This window comes from Sardina pilchardus, chromosome 1 (assembly GCF_963854185.1).
Source record: "Sardina pilchardus chromosome 1, fSarPil1.1, whole genome shotgun sequence".
Classification (NCBI taxonomy): Eukaryota; Metazoa; Chordata; class Actinopteri; order Clupeiformes; family Clupeidae; genus Sardina; species Sardina pilchardus.
In genome coordinates, this window is record NC_084994.1 from 27,322,174 (window position 1) to 27,344,673 (window position 22,500).

Genomic DNA, 22,500 nt, shown 5'->3' on the forward strand with positions numbered 1-22,500 from the left:
CTCATGGAACTGTGTGGACACATGACTTGACCACAACTTTGAACTATAGAGCACTCCAGCAGCTATAAATCCCTCTCATGGTCAACCATGCGTGGACCACAGCTTAGCACCAGATGACCATGATGAACAGTTTGTCATAATCAGGTCTGACAACCTTTGATAAATATAACTCAATGGCGCCATCTACTGTAGACAAAGGGAAGCGTTATGCGTTTCATGTTCCTGGACATTAATTCCTAAAGAACAAAAGAAGTAGTCAAATGGACTAATATTAATATCGAAGGAGCTGAGGAGGTGACATACCTGTCGTAGGGCACCAGGAAGATCGTTGATCCAATGCAAGCTGAGAGAGAGGGAGAGAGAGAGAGAGAGAGAGAGAGAGAGACATCTATTCTATGTGTACATGTAACTGAGCTTTGGCAATAATGTTATTGAAACGTTCATGCCAATAAAGCTTCATTGAATTGAATTGAGAGAGAGAGAGAGAACTTCATCAGCCCTCATATCAGTAAGGCATTGAGTTGCCTTGTTTATAATACAAAACAATGCACTTTCAATTCTGCCAATGTTCAGCAAGTTAAGACTGCAAGGGTCTGCCTATGATTCTTCAGATTGACTGAATTCATCTGTGGTACAGAATACTTCAACAGAACAGACTTCCAATTACCTTAAATATAAATGTTCCATTGCATCCATAGATGTTACTTGTTTTAAACGACAATCTGGCTGTCCACACGCAGCAAAACGAACTTTCCCCCCTCCGTTTTACCTGGCAGCGTTTCAAGAGTATTTGCGTCCAAACAATACTCTTGAAACGCTGCCAGGTAAAACGGAGGGGGGGGGGGGGGGGGGAGTTCTTTTGCCCTCAGAGGTGGTGATGGTGAGGTGAACTAGTGCATTGCCATTACCTCAGACTGCTGACCACGAGATCAAAAGTGTTCTCTTTGAATGGCAGGAACTCCTCGTCGGCCAGGACGCAGTGGGTGGGCATCTCACTCTCCCTCTGCTGCCTCTGGAGAACACAGGACCAGGGGTACATCAGTGGCTTCAACCCAGGGATGGTACACTCTTCAAAAAATGGGGGCTCTTGGGGTGCTATATATAGAACCGTGCAGGCTTTAAAGAACCCTTAGGGGGTTCCTTTGATGGACCCTTCAAAATGCTTTAATTTAAAGAACCACTTAGGGGTGCCATATTATGAAGAATGGGTTTTGGTTCTAGCACCTTTTTTTTTTTCCGAAGAGGGTATAGAGGACATCTTGAAAGGACTTTGGTTGAATTTACTACATAGCTGCTAGTTCTACTCAGTTTCATTTAATTCATTTATAAACAATGTCAGACCGTCAACATGGTCTCAGGGAGATTTGAACAGCCCAGGGCCCGAGAGCACCCTTTTAACCCTCATGTTGTCCTCAAATTTTACCGACGTTCGTTATCCTTGGGGTCAATTTGACCCCAGCTAACAAAACTCTCAAAAAATGATTGAAATAATTTTTTTTACCCAGTTTTTTTTGTGGTAGGTACTTAACAAGAGTGTAATAACCACCATCAAAAGCCCTACAAAACAATCCCACCCCCCCACACCCCTTTATGAACCCTGGAACCCTGGCTGGCAATATGGCCAATCCAGTGTCAACAGCCCAAAGGCTGAGTTTTTGGACTTTTTCAGACCTGCCAAAATAACTTATATGTAATATGTACTTGTTTATGTAATAATGATAATAAGTACATGTTCTCATACTATTACAATAATAATATTCATATTGTGTAAAATTTTCATTTACCTCATGTTTCATGAAAATGGGGTCAAATTGACCCCAATACCACCAACGTAACTATTTTTTTTACAGGACATTGGAAACATATTTTTGTGCAAATTTCATGTTTACTCTGTTGTACCCTTCAAACGAGGAAAAGTCATGAAACTTGAAGCAAAACAAAAAAAGTGAACCATATATTTTAGGATGTTAAACACTGCTTGGGGTCAAATTGACCCCAAGGACAAGATGAGGGTTAAAGTAACACTATGTGAGAATACCCATTTTCACTCATTATCAAGTTCTTAAAGGTGCTGAAAGCGATGTTACGCGATTTCAAAGCAAAAACATATTTTGTCCCATATAGCAAACATCTCCTCATGATACGCTAGCTGCCTGTCCCCTGAATACACTGTAAAAAAAAAAAAACAGACTCTGTAGACAGCCCAGACTCCAAAAACAGCAACAAAAACAGCTGATCCAGGCTGCACCAGGCGTTTTGGAGTCTGGGCTGTCTATAGAGACCGTTTTTTTTTTTTTTTCAGTATATTCAGGTGACAGGCAGCTAGCAGATTGCGAGGAGATGTTACAAAACATGTTTTAGATTAGAAACCGTGTGACATTGCTTAGAGCACCTTTGAATACCACATGTACTGTAGTGCTGACAGGCTGGGGCAATTAATCTAAAACTGAAAAAGGTCACAATCCTACTCTCAACATAATATGTCAGAGACTAACTTCTTAATTGTATGTCAGTGTGGCATCAAAGTACATTTGAAGCAGTTATTTTAAGGTGAAAGAATAGCACTTTGAGATCACCGATGTAAAGTGCATTATATGTCAAAAGTATTATTATTATAAGAATTGCATAGTGTTGCTTTAACAACAGGAAGATAAAACTACATCTGAGCTGTTGTGCCAAATTGGGGGACATATACCTGAGGCCCAAAAGCTAGGTCCAACATGACCTGCAAACTGTAAGAAAACTAGGCCTATTTTCCTCTTGCCAAGCTGATGACGTCAAGTCATAGTTTAGTCCTGAATGGCCATGTTGAGTAAAGTTGACATTGTTTGAATTATGAGCAGGTAATGCTTAACATATAACATTACAAATACAACACTGAGCAACAATACTCACCAGTGACTTGTTACAGATGTCAGTAAGGAAGAACCGTTCAACTACATCCTAAAAAATATTGAAAGATACTTATAAAACAGATGCTATAAAACAGATGACTGAAAATAGAATTTAGGCGATGGTGTTGTGGTGTAGCTGATACCTTGCTCAAATTCTCAGCTATGTAACTTTTCCCACAGCCGACATCTAATGCCAGAGGAAAGGTCCTGCAAACACAATAATCTTATACATCTGGATGCAACAAAGTGAATTGCACAACTGCATTGTTTCCTGGTCTGCTTTTAAAACCCTGCTTTGTGTTAGACTGGGTGACCTCACATGACAGCCCAATCCACCAAAACTGGAGATTAACATTTCAGTGAGTTCAATCAGCGCACATCAGGTCATGAAGAGTAGACTACCTTGCAATGTCGTAAACTCTGTCTGCCACCCGTAGTCCAGCCTGTTCAGAAACATCAGACACATGTTTTGTGATTTCCACTTATCACCATGCTTCAGTTATCCAACAGTTTGGCATCATATCGGTGTTAGCCAGCCTACCTCTGCTCTTAAGTAATCGTACTTGTCACCGTCCTGGAGCGATGCTGCCCACTTCTTCTGCTGGCGCTTCATAGCCCTGTCAAACACGTTCATCGCTCCTCCCGGTCTGCCAGATAGGTGTCTGGCACATCTTAGTAACCGGCCATGCGATTTAGACAAAATATGTTCAGATGTCGTACGTCCAGTGGAGATATTTCTAAGACTGGGTGCTTCGGGGAGAGCTGTCACTCTGGCCATGCATATCCGTAATATGGGACAAATACAACCGTCGTTTAAAACACGCTTATTTATTAAGCTAAACATGCTAAACTCCGACGCTCTCTCGTGAGTGTGTTGATGAAAAAGAGGTCAGGGAATTAAAGTATCTGCAGAGCATCGGAGTCTACACGGTACTCCACAAACCGAGGTATAACGCAGTCCGAGTCCCAGGGCCATAACCGTATTCAGGAGCGGACGTGACGTACGTATTACTTGGATGTGATTGGTCGATGACCTACAATCGTGACTGCATCCGCCGCAAAATTAATCCCGCGGTCTTTTCACCACAGCCAAAACGCGGAAGCAACGTGGATTTTACGTGCCTACGTTTATGTCAAACACATCGTGATTGGCTCATGAAGGAGCAGATACGTGAAACACGCTGCACATAGCCATATGGAGAAAGGTAGGAAACATCGTTTTTTCTCGTCCCTCAAATTTAATAATAGTTTGTTTTTTTATGTCGATCAAAATAATATTTACTGGTCAACAGACTTTCACATGTGTAAATGCTGGAAAGGGCGATCTTTAGCCCAATTCAAAGTAAAATGACTTAGGTGTAAGTAGGTTAGCCAACAATAACGTTATCCTACGTTATCCTACGTGGTAATTAGCTTAATAAATTATTGTTCTCGTTGGTTATATGTTAACAATAACGTTATCCTACGTTATCCTACGTGGTAATTAGCTTAATAAATTATTGTTCTCGTTGGTTATATGTTATATCCAACTCTTGGCTCTAACAACATATTAAAAAGCTGTGTAACACACTGAAATGTAAACTCTCAAATTGTAGATAGGCCTACATGGGAAATGAATGGCTAAATGCAATGACTATTCAATATGTTTGCATTTGAAATTTGTCTCATGTAAAAAGACGTGCAAAATACTGCAACATCTACTTTATAGCTATAAACAAAGTCCTTTAAGTGTCTCTGCTATAAATCAGTGGAATACTGATACTGGGGGGTGTTGATTTATTAATTGATTAATTTATTAATGTGACTGCTGAGCCTGTATCTTGTCATGGTTTTTCTTAAATTAAATCTAAAACATTACTATTGTTAAGTATTTTGCTAATTGGTATTATCTGTTAAGGGTCAAATAATTTTGCCTTGTTTTTCTGTTGTTTCTGTCCAGTAGGTGAGTGTTGATCATTTGTTTGGTACCTATTCCCCCAAGAGGGGTGCCAGTGTCCTGATGCTGACCAGTGCCACCGGTTCCGCCACTTGGTTCCTGCTGGAGCCTTAGCACCAACTGGATGAGGGGACTCCTCTCTGTGTTGAATTCCCGGCTGTCTAAGGCTTTGAAGTGGTATGATATGGGGTCACTAATCCTCAAATGCTGCCAGAAGGCTCTCTTTTCAATTTTATTCAAAAGTATCTGTCAATGTAAAGCACACAGAAGGGTGGAATATATCTTATTATGCCATAAATGGCACCTGCTCCTCACAAGCATTCCAAAAATATATGATTTAGGCTACTTAATGTGATCTGTCTTGTTACACCCTAAAAACTACCACTACTCAAAAGTGTCCGTCAATGCAAACTTAATGTGATCTGTCTTCATGTTACAGGAGAGTGGTGTCAAACTACAAGACCGCCAGCATGTAAACAAGGCCTTGTTTGTCCTTGTTTGGCTACTCACCACTCTTCTAATTCCTGAAGAGGCTGAAGCATGCTGGCCTTGACACCTCAGTCCTTGCTTCCATTAACAGCTGTGTTATGGTCTACTGCAACGGGTGGATAAGGAGGGCAAATGACAGGTATTTTACATCACTTTTACATTACTTTTACTGTCATATTTAGAAAATACTCAAAAAGGTAAAACTTTACTTTTTTGATATCAAAACTTACACCTGGCTTGACATAGTTGGATTGGCGTTAGTGAAACGAGTTGCGCAAGGATGACCAGACAACGCTATTCGCTTTATCACTTATCTTGGATGTCTTAATTCTGCTTTTGTGAAACCCCACTGCTGTTGTTGTCTGTTGTTGTTGTTGTTGTTCTGTGGTGTATGTGTTATTGTTGTGTGCACTGGTAGTGACGTTGTTGTGTGTTGTTTTTTGGTGGGCTGATGGTTGTTGTAGACTGTTTTTGAAAAAGAACACTAACTGTAGGCATATCAATGCTCTTGGATGGGGATTTTTGTTGTTGTTGTTGTTGTGTGATCGTTGTTGTTGTTGTGTGATCATTGTTGTGTGATCGTTGTTGTTGTGTGATGTGTGATCATTGTTGTTTTTGTTGTTGTGTGATAGTTGTATGATTGTTGTTGTTGTTGTGTGATCGTTGTTGTTGTGTGATTGTTCTTGTGTGATGTTGTTGTGTGATTGTTGTTGCTGTGTGTGATCGTGTTGTTGTTGTTGTGTGATTGTTGTTGTTATTGTGTGATCGTTGTTGTAGTGTGATTGTTGTTATTGTGTGATCATTGGTGTAGTGTGATCGTTGTTATTGAGTGATCGTTGTTATTGTGTGATCATTGTTGTTGTGTGATTGTTGTTGTTGTGTGATCCTTGTTGTTGTGTGATCCTTGTTGTTGTTGTTGTGTGATCATTGTTGTTGTTGTTGTTGTTGTTGTGTGATCATTGTTGTGTGAAAGTCGTTGTTGATGTTGTTGTTGTGTGAACGTTGTTGTTGTGTGATGATTGTTGTTGTTGTTGTTGTGTGATCATTGTTGTTGTGTGATTGTTGATGTTGTGTGATGTGTGATCATTGTTGTTGTTGTTGTTGTGTGATCATTGTTGTGTGATCGTTGTTATTGTGTGATTGTTCTTGTGTGATGTTGTTGTGTGATTGTTGTTGTTGTTGTATGATTGTTGTTGTTGTGTGATCGTGTTGTTGTTGTTGTGTGATTGTTGTTGTTATTGTGTGATCATTGTTCTAGTGTGATCGTTGTTATTGTGTGATCATTGTTGTTGTTGTGTGATCGTTGTGTGATTGTTGTTGTTGTGTGATCATTGTTGTTATTGTTGTTGTAGTGTGATCCTTGTTGTTGTTGTTGTGTGATCATTGTTGTTGTTGTTGTTGTTGTTGTTGTGTGATCATTGTTGTGTGAAAGTCGTTGTTGATGTTGTTGTGTGAACGTTGTTGTTGTGTGATGATTGTTGTTGTTGTTGTTGTGTGATCATTGTTGTTGTGTGATTGTTGATGTTGTGTGATGTGTGATCATTGTTGTTGTTGTTGTTGTGTGATCATTGTTGTGTGATCGTTGTTATTGTGTGATTGTTCTTGTGTGATGTTGTTGTGTGATTGTTCTTGTTGTTGTATGATTGTTGTTGTTGTGTGATCGTGTTGTTGTTGTTGTGTGATTGTTGTTGTTATTGTGTGATCATTGTTCTAGTGTGATCGTTGTTATTGTGTGATCATTGTTGTTGTTGTGTGATCGTTGTGTGATTGTTGTTGTTGTGTGATCATTGTTGTTATTGTTGTTGTAGTGTGATCCTTGTTGTTGTTGTTGTGTGATCATTGTTGTGTGAACGTTGTTGTTGTTGTTGTGTGATCATTGTTGTGTGAACGTTGTTGTTGTTGTTGTTGTTGTGTGAACATAGTTGTTGTTGTGTGATTGTTGTTGTTGTTGTTGTTGTTGTGTGATTGTTGTTGTTGTGTGATGATTGTTGTTGTTGTTGTTGTGTGATCATTGTTGTTGTGTGATTGTTGATGTTGTGTGATGTGTGATCATTGTTGTTGTTGTTGTTGTGTGATCATTGTTGTGTGATCGTTGTTATTGTGTGATTGTTCTTGTGTGATGTTGTTGTGTGATTGTTGTTGTTGTTGTATGATTGTTGTTGTTGTGTGATCGTGTTGTTGTTGTTGTGTGATTGTTGTTGTTATTGTGTGATCATTGTTCTAGTGTGATCGTTGTTATTGTGTGATCATTGTTGTTGTTGTGTGATCGTTGTGTGATTGTTGTTGTTGTGTGATCATTGTTGTTATTGTTGTTGTAGTGTGATCCTTGTTGTTGTTGTTGTGTGATCATTGTTGTGTGAACGTTGTTGTTGTTGTTGTGTGATCATTGTTGTGTGAACGTTGTTGTTGTTGTTGTTGTTGTGTGAACATAGTTGTTGTTGTGTGATTGTTGTTGTTGTTGTTGTTGTTGTGTGATTGTTGTTGTTGTGTGATCGTTGTTGTTGTTGTTGTGTGATCGTTGCTGTAGTAGTGCTTCAGTGATGGTCTTTTCACGTTCTGTGTGTTTTGTTTCCCTCTGTTTGCAGGCAGTGTGCTGTGAGGACTGCTGCCCTGATTCATACGGAAGAACCAAGCCCGCAAGATGGTGTTATCAAGCACACAGAAGGGGGGAATATAGCTTATTGTACCTTAAATGACAAGTGCTCATCACAAGCATTCCAAAAATATATGATTTAGGCTACTTAATGTGATCTGTCTTCGAGTTACACCCTAAAAACTACCAACACTGTCAAAAGTGTCCGTCAATGCAAACGGTGGCATCCTCCTGGCAGATGGTGTTATCAAGCACACAGAAGGGTGGAATATAGTTTATTGTACCTTAAATGACAAGTACTCATCACAAGCATTCCAAAAATGTATGATTTAGGCTACTTAATGTGATCTGTCTTCGAGTTACACCCTACAAACTACCAACACTGTCAAAAGTGTCAGTCAATGCAAACGGTCGCGTCCTCCTGGCAGATGGTGTTATGAAGCACACAGAAGGGTGGAATATAGCTTATTGTACCTTAAATGACAAGCACTCATCACAAGCATTCCAAAAATATATGATTTAAATTACTTAATGTGATCTGTCTTCGAGTTACACCCTAAAAACTACCAACACTGTCAAAAGTGTCCGTCAATGCAAACGGTGGCATCCTCCTGGCAGATGGTGTTATCAAGCACACAGAAGGGTGGAATATAGTTTATTGTACCTTAAATGACAAGTACTCATCACAAGCATTCCAAAAATGTATGATTTAGGCTACTTAATGTGATCTGTCTTCGAGTTACACCCTAAAAACTACCAACACTGTCAAAAGTGTCCGTGAATGCAAACGGTGGCATCCTCCTGGCAGATGGTGTTATCAAGCACACAGAAGGGTGGAATATAGCTTATTGTACTTTAAATGACAAGTACTCATCACAAGCATTCCAAAAATATATGATTTAAATTACTTAATGTGATCTGTCTTCGAGTTACACCCTAAAAACTACCAACACTGTCAAAAGTGTCCGTCAATGCAAACGGTCGTGTCCTCCTGGCAGATGGTGTTATCAAGCACACAGAAGGGTGGAATATAGCTTATTGTACCTTAAATGACAAGTACTCATCACAAGCATTCCAAAAATATATGATTTAGGCTACTTAATGTGATCTGTCTTCGAGTTACACCCTAAAAACTACCGGTGTTCAAAAGTATCCGTCAATGCAAACGGTCACGGCCCACTGGCAGATGGTGTTAATAAGCACACAGAAGGGTGGAATATAGCTTATTATAGCTTAAATCACATCTACATTCTACAGGCATTCCAAGAATATATAGTTTAGGCTACTTACATTTATCTGTCCCCATGTTACACCCTAAAAGCTACCCGTGTTCAAAAGCATCCGTCGATGCAAACGGTCACGGCCCACTGGCAGATGGTGTTAACAAGCACACAGAAGGGTGGAATATAACTTATTATAGCTTAAATCACATCTACACTCTACAGGCATTCCAAAAATATATGATTGAGGCCACTTAAACTGATCTGTCCCCATGTTACACCCAGAATTGGTAATGCCTTTTTTTCTGTTACTGGTAATTTAGGCCCATGGCATCTTGAGGCCTTTTGGACAGAGGAGAGGACGACCGAGCTGGTTAACCTCTACACAAATAGATGCACGTCAAGTGGTATGTATAACTGAAAGTTTTTTCTGTGTCAATCCTTTCTTGAAGTTCAAACATGGAACCTTAACATTTGTTTTTAATGACACTACTGTGTACTGTCTTACAGATGCTTTGGGGAGTGAGACCGCCGGTATACCCACCTACAGTATATTGATCCTGACATCAGTGCCAAATATTTCTTGATAATAATAATAATAATAATACCTCAGTTTTTTATAGCGCTTTTCTGGGTACCCAAAGACGCTTGATGGCAATTGGTCGAAAAAAGCACGGTATGACCGGCATTCTATGTTTTCATTTTCCTTTTTTAAAGATGGAAATGATGCAGACTACTGTGTCTGATTACACTTTAACACCTTTCTACCTCAACACTAATTCAGGGTGTATCATGGCCCAAATATGCTGAGGAATGCAGGCTGCCTTGGTGGGCTTAGGAGTTGCCTTTCACTTCAGTCAGTGACGGTACGTTAATATTGAATAACCAACTCTTACTGGTACAACTGCATGCACACAACTGTTACATCATGATTTGGCTTGTCATAAGAGAATGATCAAAAACAATAATGATTGCATAGCCTAAGTTGGCCATGCCTGTCTTGCTATTAACCTATGCAAATCTCTGCTTATTTTATTTTGACAATTGAATTCATGTTGGACAAACAACTCATTATTCATAGGTTCAGTAAGTGTATGTAATATTTTGTCTGGTGAGTGTAACTTTGTTTCTGACTCTTTTGTGATTTTGATACATTTTCATGCTTTGTTTGCCATTTTTAAAGGAAAAGGTCCAGGACGTAAGGCTTTTACAGCTGAAAAGCTGAGACAGCTTGTGCAGTCCTACAATGCACATGTCAATGATCAGCTGTTTGTTGAGGCAGCGGCAGCAGATGCAGCACCAACACCACCAGCAGCAGCAGTGGCAGGAGCAGCACCACCAGCACCACCAGCACCACCAGCACTATAAATGCCAGCAGCGGCAGATTATAAAGAAGGATAACAATTAATACATGAAATTAGAGTGGGAAGTTGTGCTTTTATGTTTCATGTTTATGGTTTTATATATATATGCACCTTACTTGAGCGTCTCTACAAATTCATTATACTGCAATGCAATTACAATAAAGGCATTAATTTGTCATTTCAGTTTGTATTACTACATTCATTTAGCCTGGGTGCCAGCCAAACTTAGCCCTTTCCACAACATTTCAGGTCGGGAAGTTCGGTCTGGAATTGCTCCATTGTGGCACAAATATGCTCGAACCAGAGCTGTTCGGACCAATGTGTGTGTATGTTTGTAAAAGACATAGATTCATCTGAATGCTGTAGACTGTCTTAGTAAACATACATTCATGATTTGCATAGACAGGCAGACCTTGATTGCACCTTAGGGTTACGTGAGTTATGTTCATATAGACTGCACTCTGGCTATGGTCAGACAGTTTTGCATGCGCACAAGTTGATGACTCGGACCAACCACCTCAGAATACAAATTTTCTGCTTGTTTCTCATGTTTACATGTGTTGTGATAAATAAACATGATTTGCAGGTCAGTTTTGACCTACAGTATGTGACAGCCTTGAAAAGTACCATCCAGACAGCTATTCGGTTTAGTTTTCAGACAGTTTTGTATGCACACAAGTTGATGAACCATTAAAATAAATATTTGGATGTGTGTTGTGCGAAATTTCAATGATTTCACTGAAACCCAATTTCACTGATCGTACATGCAATGGGGGTTTTGATCCACAAGACAGCTTTAGAAATTGACGCTAGAGAGCATATTTTTCACATAAATCGATACACAAAAGTTCTTAAATCATACCCAAATCATTAAAACATCCATATTTTGACTGTTTATGATACACAGAGGTGTGCTGTACTGAAATAAACCTCATTTCTGATCATACGTGCTGTGGGAATTTTGATCCACAAGACAGCTTTAGAAATTGACGTTAGAGAGCATATTTGTCACATAAGTTGATACACAAAAGTTCTTAAATCATAACCAAACCATTAAAACATCCATACTTTGATTGATTATGATACACAGAGGTGTGCTGTACTGAAACAAATCCAATTTCACTGATCTTACCTGCAGTGGGAATTTTTATCCACAAGACATCTTCAGAAACTGATGTTCAGAGAGCATATTTGTCACATAAGTTGATACACAAAAGTTCTTAAATCATACCCAAACCATTAAAACATCCTTATTTTGACTGATTATGACACACAGAGGTGTGCTGTACTGAAACAAATCCAATTTCACTGATCTTACCTGCTGTAGGAATTTTGATCCACAAGACATCTTCAGAAACTGATGCTCAGAGAGCATATTTTTCACATAAGTTGATACACAAAAGTTCCTAAATCATACCCAAACCATTAATACATCCATATTTTGATTGATTATGATACACAGAGGTGTGCTGTACTGAAAAAAAAACAATTTCACTGATCTTATATGCTGTGGGAATTGTGATCCACAAGACAGCTTTAGAAATTGACGTTAGAGAGCATATTTTTCACATAAGTTGATACACAAAAGTTCTTAAATCATACCCAAACCATCAAAACATCCTTATTTTGACTGATTATGACACACAGAGGTATGCTGTGCTGAAATAAACCCAATTTCACTGACCTTACCCGCCTTGGCAAGTTCGATGGTCAGGACATACTCAGAAACTACAATTCAGACACCCATATTGGCCAGATAGGCCTAAGTAGGTGTCACACTCATTGTTTCATGAAATGTTGACATGTGGCACATATTTTGATTCAGGGAGTGATAGCCAACTTGCTTGTCAAATTTGAGACTTCCAGCTGCTTGTGTGTTGACAGGAGGCGGAGCCAAAGATTGGAAAATCTAGATTTCTAGGGGGCGCTATAGAGTCTGTGAATATGTGAGATGTGGTTTTACTTCGCTCATATATTTTATGTCATACATAGATGTCACATACCAAATTTAGTCTGTCTATGAGGTATGCAAGTTAGAAATTCTAACCCTAGGTATAGATGGTCATAATTTGCATAGGTCAGACAGGCCTTGATAGGATTACACCACTTAATTCAACAATGTGCCAGCATGTGGCACATATTTTGATACAGGGGATGATAACAAACTAGTTTGTCAAATTTGAGACTTCCAGCTGCTTGTGTGTTGACAGGAGGCGGAGCCAAAGATTGGAAAATCTAGATTTCTAGGGGGCGCTATAGAGTCTGTGAATATGTGAGATGTGGTTTTACTTCGCTCATATATTTTATGTCATACATAGATGTCACATACCAAATTTAGTCTGTCTATGAGGTATGCAAGTTAGAAATTCTAACCCTAGGTATAGATGGTCATAATTTGCATAGGTCAGACAGGCCTTGATAGGATTACACCACTTAATTCAACAATGTGCCAGCATGTGGCACATATTTTGATACAGGGGATGATAACAAACTAGTTTGTCAAATTTGAGACTTCCAGCTGCTTGTGTGTTGACAGGAGGCGGAGCCAAAGATTGGAAAATCTAGATTTCTAGGGGGCGCTATAGAGTCTGTGAATATGTGAGATGTGGTTTTACTTCGCTCATATATTTTATGTCATACATAGATGTCACATACCAAATTTAGTCTGTCTATGAGGTATGCAAGTTAGAAATTCTAACCCTAGGTATAGATGGTCATAATTTGCATAGGTCAGACAGGCCTTGATAGGATTAGACCACCTAATTCAAGGATGTGCCAGCATGTGGCACATATTTTGATACAGGGGATGATAACAAACTAGTTTGTCAAATTTGAGAGTTCCAGCTGCTTGTGTGTTGACAGGAGGCGGAGCCAAATATAGGAAATATTGGATTTCTAGGGGGCGCTATAGAGTCTGTGAATATGTGATGTGTGATTTTACTACACACTCATATTTTGTGTCATATACGGATGTCACATGCCAAATTTAATCAGTATGGGGGTATATAAGTTACAAATGCTAATCCTATGTTTAGATGTCCTTGATTTGCATAGTTATACAGGCCTTGATAAGGTTATACCAGTTATTATATATATGGTATATTTATATATATACCAGAACTAAAACCAACATGTGGCATACATATTCATAAGGGGGTGAAAACAAAATAGTTTGTGACATTTGAGACCTTTAGCTGCTTTTGTGTTGCCAGGAGGCAGGACAAAATAAGTCTACAATGAAAGTCATATTGATGTATTTTTTTTTTTACATCAAACATTATGTCAAAATTATATCATGAAAGTCATATTGACATATTTTTTTTTTTTTTATCAATATGACATCAAAAATGATGCCAAAATGATGTCAAAAACTTAAAAACAACACAAATTGGTAACAAGTATTTTTATTTTTGTAGACAATCACAAAATATCACAATACAAAATTGTGATAAAATTCAAGAAATTGTCACATACAGAGAACTGGCATTATAGCGGCACAACTTTCCTGTGCAGAGGTGTATAGGATAAAGAAAGTATTTAGAAATAATTAAACAATAAGGAAGGGGGGTCATTCTGTGTCAAATCAGACAAAATCCAGGAAAATAGTTGCTGTGCTTCAGATTTTTTAACTCAAGGTTTGTCTACCTTTAAATCAAATATTTGTACTAAATTTTATAATTTCATACAGTAGGCCTACATTTTTTTCACAATTGATTTTGTATCCGTTTTACTCTCAGACATTCCTTATTGTGGAGGCCATCTTTGGGCATGATAATTTCATGTATAAAGTGCCAATGATGTACCATGTTTCATTCGTTGATAAATACACTTACTTGGTTCCATTGTATATCCATGTCTTTTCATTCTTGACCCTGTGGTAAAACAATGATTTTGACTGTATCTACGGTACAACATTGGCACCTTGTACACTAAATGCCCATACACTGAGCTGTGCTCACATACCTGTTCAAATAAGTGCCTACTAGCTATTCTACATACCATTTTAATCCTATGAAAATTACCAAAAAACACACCCTTCCCTTGCTTAACCTTTAAAATCTTCAAGCCCATTACATATTGAAAACATTGGCATTAATAACACATAATATGTAAATATGTACAAACTGACATTCATACCCTTAATGTTACTGATTTATGCACTTTTCCCCAAATATAGGACCTTGCCGAAAACGAGCCTGCCGTAATAATATGAAGATATAGGATTTGAACAGAAATATTTCACGGGCCTTGGTTTTGGGAACCATTCTACTGTATATATAGACATTATTTTAGCAAAACCTGAGATACTGATTTGACACAGAATAATCCAGGGGGTACAAAGTGCAGTGTGTGTACTGTAAGTGCAGTATGGCAAGTCTATGTAATGTAGTTTAAAGAGTTATGTGTGTTCGGGATGCGGATGGCTTGAGGAAAGAAACTTCTCCTCAGTCTGTTTTAGCCATGTGGAAACAGAGATGTACGCTTGGCCTCAGTGGTTTAAACAGTCCATGGTCAGGGTGTGAAATGTGTCATGAAATATTCTGGGCCCTTGTTGCACTCTTCGGGTATAGATGTCCTGCAGGGTAGGGAGAGGTGCTCTGATGGTAGCTTTGACAGTAAATGTCAAGTGTCTGTAAAAGAGAAAGAAAGCATATATTACAATTTACCCGGTCCATGAATATAATTAATGCAAACTACTCCGCTCGTACATATGACAAACAAATTAGAGCATGCTCAATAACATACCCCATAGCCCTCACCATGGAACAAAAAAAAAAAACATTCAAAATACAAAAACACTTACACCATGTTGAGGGCAGCAGCTATGGCTACAGTACCAGACATCATCAAGTAGTGCCTAATTCGCCGGCATAGGCTATGTGACACATTCAAAGTAAAAAATAAAAAAAGAACACATTTTAAGTAGCCTAACTCATATGTTTTTGGAATGCCTGTAGAGTGTAGATGTGATTTAAGCTATAATAAGTTATATTCCACCCTTCTGTGTGCTTGTTAACACCATCTGCCAGTGGGCCGTGACCGTTTGCATCGACGGATGCTTTTGAACAAGGGTAGTTTTAAGGGTGTAACATGGGGACAGATCAATTTAAGTAGCCTAAATTATATATTTTTGGAATGCCTGTAGAATGTAGATGTGATTTAAGCTATAATAAGCTATATTCCACCCTTCTGTGTGCTTGTTAGCACCATCTGCCAGTGGGCCTTGACCGTTTGCATTGATGGATACTTTTGAACACGGGTAGTTTTTAGGGTGTAACTCGAAGACAGATCACATTAAGTAGCCTAAATCATATATTTTTGGAATGCTTGTGATGAGTACTTGTCATTTAAGGTACAATAAGCTATATTCCACCCTTCTGTGTGCTTGATAACACCATCTGCCAGGAGGACACGACCGTTTGCATTGACGGACACTTTTGACAGTGTTGGTAGTTTTTAGGGTGTAACTCGAAGACGGATCACATTAAGTAATTTAAATCATATATTTTTGGAATGCTTGTGATGAGTACTTGTCATTTAAGGTACAATAAGATATATTCCACCCTTCTGTGTGCTTGATAACACCATCTGCCAAGAGGACACGACCGTTTGAATTGACGGACACTTTTGAACACGGGTAGTTTTTAGGGTGTAACTCGAAGACAGATCACATTAAGTAATTTAAATCATATATTTTTGGAATGCTTGTGATGAGTACTTGTCATTTAAAGTACAATAAGCTATATTCCACCCTTCTGTGTGCTTGATAACACCATCTGCCAGGAGGATGCCACCGTTTGCATTGACGGACACTTTTGACAGTGTTGGTAGTTTTTAGGGTGTAACTCGAAGACAGATCACATTAAGTAATTTAAATCATATATTTTTGGAATGCTTGTGATGAGTGCTTGTCATTTAAGGTACAATAAGCTATATTCCACCCTTCTGTGTGCTTCATAACACCATCTGCCAGGAGGACGCGACCGTTTGCATTGACTGACACTTTTGACAGTGTTGGTAGTTTGTAGGGTGTAACTCGAAGACAGATCACATTAAGTAGCCTAAATCATACATTTTTGGAATGCTTGTGATGAGTACTTGTCATTTAAGGTACAATAAACTATATTCCACCCTTCTGTGTGCTTGATAACACCATCTGCCAGGAGGATGCCACCGTTTGCATTGACGGACACTTTTGACAGTGTTGGTAGTTTTTAGGGTGTAACTCGAAGACAGATCACATTAAGTAATTTAAATCATATATTTTTGGAATGCTTGTGATGAGTGCTTGTCATTTAAGGTACAATAAGCTATATTCCACCCTTCTGTGTGCTTCATAACACCATCTGCCAGGAGGACGCGACCGTTTGCATTGACTGACACTTTTGACAGTGTTGGTAGTTTGTAGGGTGTAACTCGAAGACAGATCACATTAAGTAGCCTAAATCATACATTTTTGGAATGCTTGTGATGAGTACTTGTCATTTAAGGTACAATAAACTATATTCCACCCTTCTGTGTGCTTGATAACACCATCTGCCAGGAGGATGCCACCGTTTGCATTGACGGACACTTTTGACAGTGTTGGTAGTTTATAGGGTGTAACTCGAAGACAGATCACATTAAGTAGCCTATATCATATATTTTTGGAATGCTTGTGATGAGTACTTGTCATTTAAGGTACAATAAACTATATTCCACCCTTCTGTGTGCTTGATAACACCATCTGCCAGGAGGACACGACCGTTTGCATTGACGGACTCTTTTGACAGTGTTGGTAGTTTTTAGGGTGTAACTCGAAGACAGATCACATTAAGTAGCCTAAATCATATATTTTTGGAATGCTTGTGATGAGCACTTGTCATTTAAGGTACAATAAGCTATATTCCCCCCTTCTGTGTGCTTGATAACACCATCTTGCGGGCTTGGTTCTTCCGTATGAATCAGGGCAGCAGTCCTCACAGCACACTGCCTGCAAACAGAGGGAAACAAAACACACAGAACGTGAAAAGACCATCACTGAAGCACTACTACAGCAACGATCACACAACAACAACAACAACGATCACACAACAACAACAATCACACAACAACAACAACAACAACAACAATCACACAACAACAACTATGTTCACACAACAACAACAACAACAACAACGTTCACACAACAATGATCACACAACAACAACAACGTTCACACAACAATGATCACACAACAACAACAACAAGGATCACACTACAACAACAATAACAACAATGATCACACAACAACAACAATCACACAACGATCACACAACAACAACAATGATCACACAATAACAACGATCACACTAGAACAATGATCACACAATAACAACAACAATCACACAACAACAACAACACGATCACACAACAACAATCATACAACAACAACAACAATCACACAACAACATCACACAAGAACAATCACACAATAACAACGATCACACAACAATGATCACACAACAACAACAACAACAATGATCACACATCACACAACATCAACAATCACACAACAACAATGATCACACAACAACAACAACAACAATCATCACACAACAACAACGTTCACACAACAACAACATCAACAACGACTTTCACACAACAATGACCACACAACAACAACAACAACAACAACGATCACACAACAACAACAACAAGGATCACACTACAACAACAATAACAACAATGATCACACAACAACAACAATCACACAACGATCACACAACAACAACAACAACAACAACAACAATGATCACACAACAACAACAACAAGGATCACACTACAACAACAATAACAACAATGATCACACAACAACAACAATCACACAACGATCACACAACAACAACAATGATCACACAATAACAACGATCACACTAGAACAATGATCACACAATAACAACAACAATCACACAACAACAACAACACGATCACACAACAACAACAATCATACAACAACAAGAACAATCACACAACAACATCACACAAGAACAATCACACAATAACAACGATCACACAACAATGATCACACAACAACAACAACAACAATGATCACACATCACACAACATCAACAATCACACAACAACAATGATCACACAACAACAACAACAACAATCATCACACAACAACAACGTTCACACAACAACATCAACAACGACTTTCACACAACAATGATCACACAACAACAACAACAACAACAACAACAATGATCACACAACAACAACAACAAGGATCACACTACAACAACAATAACAACAATGATCACACAACAACAACAATCACACAACGATCACACAACAACAACAATGATCACACAATAACAACGATCACACTAGAACAATGATCACACAATAACAACAACAATCACACAACAACAACAACACGATCACACAACAACAACAATCATACAACAACAACAACAATCACACAACAACATCACACAAGAACAATCACACAATAACAACGATCACACAACAATGATCACACAACAACAACAACAACAATGATCACACATCACACAACATCAACAATCACACAACAACAATGATCACACAACAACAACAACAACAATCATCACACAACAACAACGTTCACACAACAACAACATCAACAACGACTTTCACACAACAATGATCACACAACAACAACAACAACAACAACAATGATCACACAACAACAACAACAAGGATCACACAACAACAAGGATCACACAACAACAACAATCACACAACAACAATGATCACACAATAACAACGATCACTCAATAACAACGATCACACTACACCAATGATCACACAATAACAACAATCACACTACAACAACGATCACACAATAACAACAACAATCACACAACAACAACAACACGATCACACACAGCAACAACAATCACACAACAACATCACACAAGAACAATCACACAACAACAACGATCACACAACAACAACAACAATCATACAACTATCACACAACAACAAAAACAACAATGATCACACATCACACAACAACAACGATCACACAACAATGATCACACAACAACAACAACGATCACACAACAACAACAACAACAAAAATCCCCATCCAAGAGCATTGATATGCCTACAGTTAGTGTTCTTTTTCAAAAACAGTCTACAACAACCATCAGCCCACCAAAAAACAACACACAACAACGTCACTACCAGTGCACACAACAATAACACATACACCACAGAACAACAACAACAACAACAGACAACAACAGCAGTGGGGTTTCACAAAAGCAGAATTAAGACATCCAAGATAAGTGATAAAGCGAATAGCGTTGTCTGGTCATCCTTGCGCAACTCGTTTCACTAACGCCAATCCAACTATGTCAAGCCAGGTGTAAGTTTTGATATCAAAAAAGTAAAGTTTTACCTTTTTGAGTATTTTCTAAATATGACAGTAAAAGTAATGTAAAAGTGATGTAAAATACCTGTCATTTGCCCTCCTTATCCACCCGTTGCAGTAGACCATAACACAGCTGTTAATGGAAGCAAGGACTGAGGTGTCAAGGCCAGCATGCTTCAGCCTCTTCAGGAATTAGAAGAGTGGTGAGTAGCCAAACAAGGACAAACAAGGCCTTGTTTACATGCTGGCGGTCTTGTAGTTTGACACCACTCTCCTGTAACATGAAGACAGATCACATTAAGTTTGCATTGACGGACACTTTTGAGTAGTGGTAGTTTTTAGGGTGTAACAAGACAGATCACATTAAGTAGCCTAAATCATATATTTTTGGAATGCTTGTGAGGAGCAGGTGCCATTTATGGCATAATAAGATATATTCCACCCTTCTGTGTGCTTTACATTGACAGATACTTTTGAATAAAATTGAAAAGAGAGCCTTCTGGCAGCATTTGAGGATTAGTGACCCCATATCATACCACTTCAAAGCCTTAGACAGCCGGGAATTCAACACAGAGAGGAGTCCCCTCATCCAGTTGGTGCTAAGGCTCCAGCAGGAACCAAGTGGCGGAACCGGTGGCACTGGTCAGCATCAGGACACTGGCACCCCTCTTGGGGGAATAGGTACCAAACAAATGATCAACACTCACCTACTGGACAGAAACAACAGAAAAACAAGGCAAAATTATTTGACCCTTAACAGATAATACCAATTAGCAAAATACTTAACAATAGTAATGTTTTAGATTTAATTTAAGAAAAACCATGACAAGATACAGGCTCAGCAGTCACATTAATAAATTAATCAATTAATAAATCAACACCCCCCAGTATCAGTATTCCACTGATTTATAGCAGAGACACTTAAAGGACTTTGTTTATAGCTATAAAGTAGATGTTGCAGTATTTTGCACGTCTTTTTACATGAGACAAATTTCAAATGCAAACATATTGAATAGTCATTGCATTTAGCCATTCATTTCCCATGTAGGCCTATCTACAATTTGAGAGTTTACATTTCAGTGTGTTACACAGCTTTTTAATATGTTGTTAGAGCCAAGAGTTGGATATAACATATAACCAACGAGAACAATAATTTATTAAGCTAATTACCACGTAGGATAACGTAGGATAACGTTATTGTTAACATATAACCAACGAGAACAATAATTTATTAAGCTAATTACCACGTAGGATAACGTAGGATAACGTTATTGTTGGCTAACCTACTTACACCTAAGTCATTTTACTTTGAATTGGGCTAAAGATCGCCCTTTCCAGCATTTACACATGTGAAAGTCTGTTGACCAGTAAATATTATTTTGATCGACATAAAAAAACAAACTATTATTAAATTTGAGGGACGAGAAAAAACGATGTTTCCTACCTTTCTCCATATGGCTATGTGCAGCGTGTTTCACGTATCTGCTCCTTCATGAGCCAATCACGATGTGTTTGACATAAACGTAGGCACGTAAAATCCACGTTGCTTCCGCGTTTTGGCTGTGGTGAAAAGACCGCGGGATTAATTTTGCGGCGGATGCAGTCACGATTGTAGGTCATCGACCAATCACATCCAAGTAATACGTACGTCACGTCCGCTCCTGAATACGGTTATGGCCCTGGGACTCGGACTGCGTTATACCTCCACAAACCTTCCCCTCACATTAGGATGTGTCCGACTCAATGACCTTTCCGGGGAACAACAATGCGAAGCGGAGGAACATGAATGATCTATAAGGGATACAATTAATAATGTTACTAACATAAATATGGTAGTTTGAATTAAGCAGCAAATGTGTGTACCATATAATGACACTGTACACGTCACAAATGTGTTTTAAGACTAAATTGAAGATGTATTAGATTACAAAACATCTAAATGGTTACAGAAAGTACTAATGTTTTTTGAACTTCCTGCGTTGCCGTAGAATGTAGAGAGCCTGAGACAAGTGCATGACGGGAAAACACGTGGAGAGAGGTGTATTTTCATGCAGCTGACCCTGCAGATGTGAGATCTCATCACTGTTTTCAAGCATTTATTTACATTAAACCTCTAATGTAACAACACAAGTCTGCGTGATTTAACAGGTACGTAACGTCTGTTTAATATGTTTGATTTGAAAAGCTGTCTCTGGAGTGCGTGCAGAAGTAACGTCAACTTGCCTAGCTCATGTTGTTGTTAGCTAACTCACGTTACTAGAAAGAAAGCAAACTTACATCGCTAACTTAACGTTACAGTATTGGATCATTTGTGAGAATATGAACGTTTTCAGACATACACATGGATCTTAACGACTGTAATGGCGCAATTGTGATCTGGTACAGCTAACGGGACTTGTCTGTAATAGTAGTAGAGACATTGCAAGGACTAGCTTACATGATGGCTTTTATAGACGTAACCCTTGTTTTGTCGTGGCAGGTAATTAGGAAGCACTAAAACAGAACCAGAGGCATGGCTTCTAAGAAGGGCCAGGACGGCGATGACCGTTTCCTCAAGGTGAAGAAGGACCCTCGCTTTTGGGAGATGCCCGACAAGGAGCGCAAAGTCAAGATCGATA

The 22,500-nt window shown here is 38.7% G+C and overlaps 2 protein-coding genes and 1 long non-coding RNA gene across 4 annotated transcripts in view; 2 read left to right on the plus strand and 1 right to left on the minus strand.

The window, feature by feature from the left end:
• Positions 1 to 21,727, minus strand: part of ndufaf5 (NADH:ubiquinone oxidoreductase complex assembly factor 5) — a 26,692-nt gene extending 4,965 nt beyond the window's left edge. Inside the window, exons 1-7 of the mRNA XM_062540750.1 lie at positions 21,585 to 21,727; positions 3,436 to 3,827; positions 3,297 to 3,337; positions 3,038 to 3,101; positions 2,896 to 2,943; positions 909 to 1,012; positions 304 to 343 (exon numbers count right to left, since the gene is read on the minus strand). Of these exons, the coding sequence (XP_062396734.1) occupies positions 304 to 343; positions 909 to 1,012; positions 2,896 to 2,943; positions 3,038 to 3,101; positions 3,297 to 3,337; positions 3,436 to 3,738 (600 nt within the window). The 5' untranslated portion in view covers positions 3,739 to 3,827; positions 21,585 to 21,727. The remainder of the gene's footprint in view (positions 1 to 303; positions 344 to 908; positions 1,013 to 2,895; positions 2,944 to 3,037; positions 3,102 to 3,296; positions 3,338 to 3,435; positions 3,828 to 21,584) is intronic.
• On the plus strand, positions 3,983 to 11,204 carry LOC134087352 (uncharacterized). Of its 2 annotated transcripts, none has more exons than XR_009939817.1 (7): positions 3,983 to 4,099; positions 4,834 to 5,007; positions 5,270 to 5,458; positions 7,905 to 9,539; positions 9,643 to 9,808; positions 9,917 to 9,998; positions 10,316 to 11,204. It is a non-coding gene; the product is annotated as an uncharacterized LOC134087352 (long non-coding RNA). The 2 variants fall into 2 exon arrangements; XR_009939818.1 differs by having other exon boundaries at positions 3,985 to 4,099; positions 4,837 to 5,007.
• Positions 21,722 to 22,500, plus strand: part of esf1 (ESF1, nucleolar pre-rRNA processing protein, homolog (S. cerevisiae)) — a 13,692-nt gene continuing 12,913 nt past the window's right edge. The window contains exons 1-2 of the mRNA XM_062540710.1: positions 21,722 to 22,030; positions 22,362 to 22,500. The exon at positions 22,362 to 22,500 is cut by the window's right edge and continues 324 nt beyond it. Of these exons, the coding sequence (XP_062396694.1) occupies positions 22,395 to 22,500 (106 nt within the window). The 5' untranslated portion in view covers positions 21,722 to 22,030; positions 22,362 to 22,394. The remainder of the gene's footprint in view (positions 22,031 to 22,361) is intronic.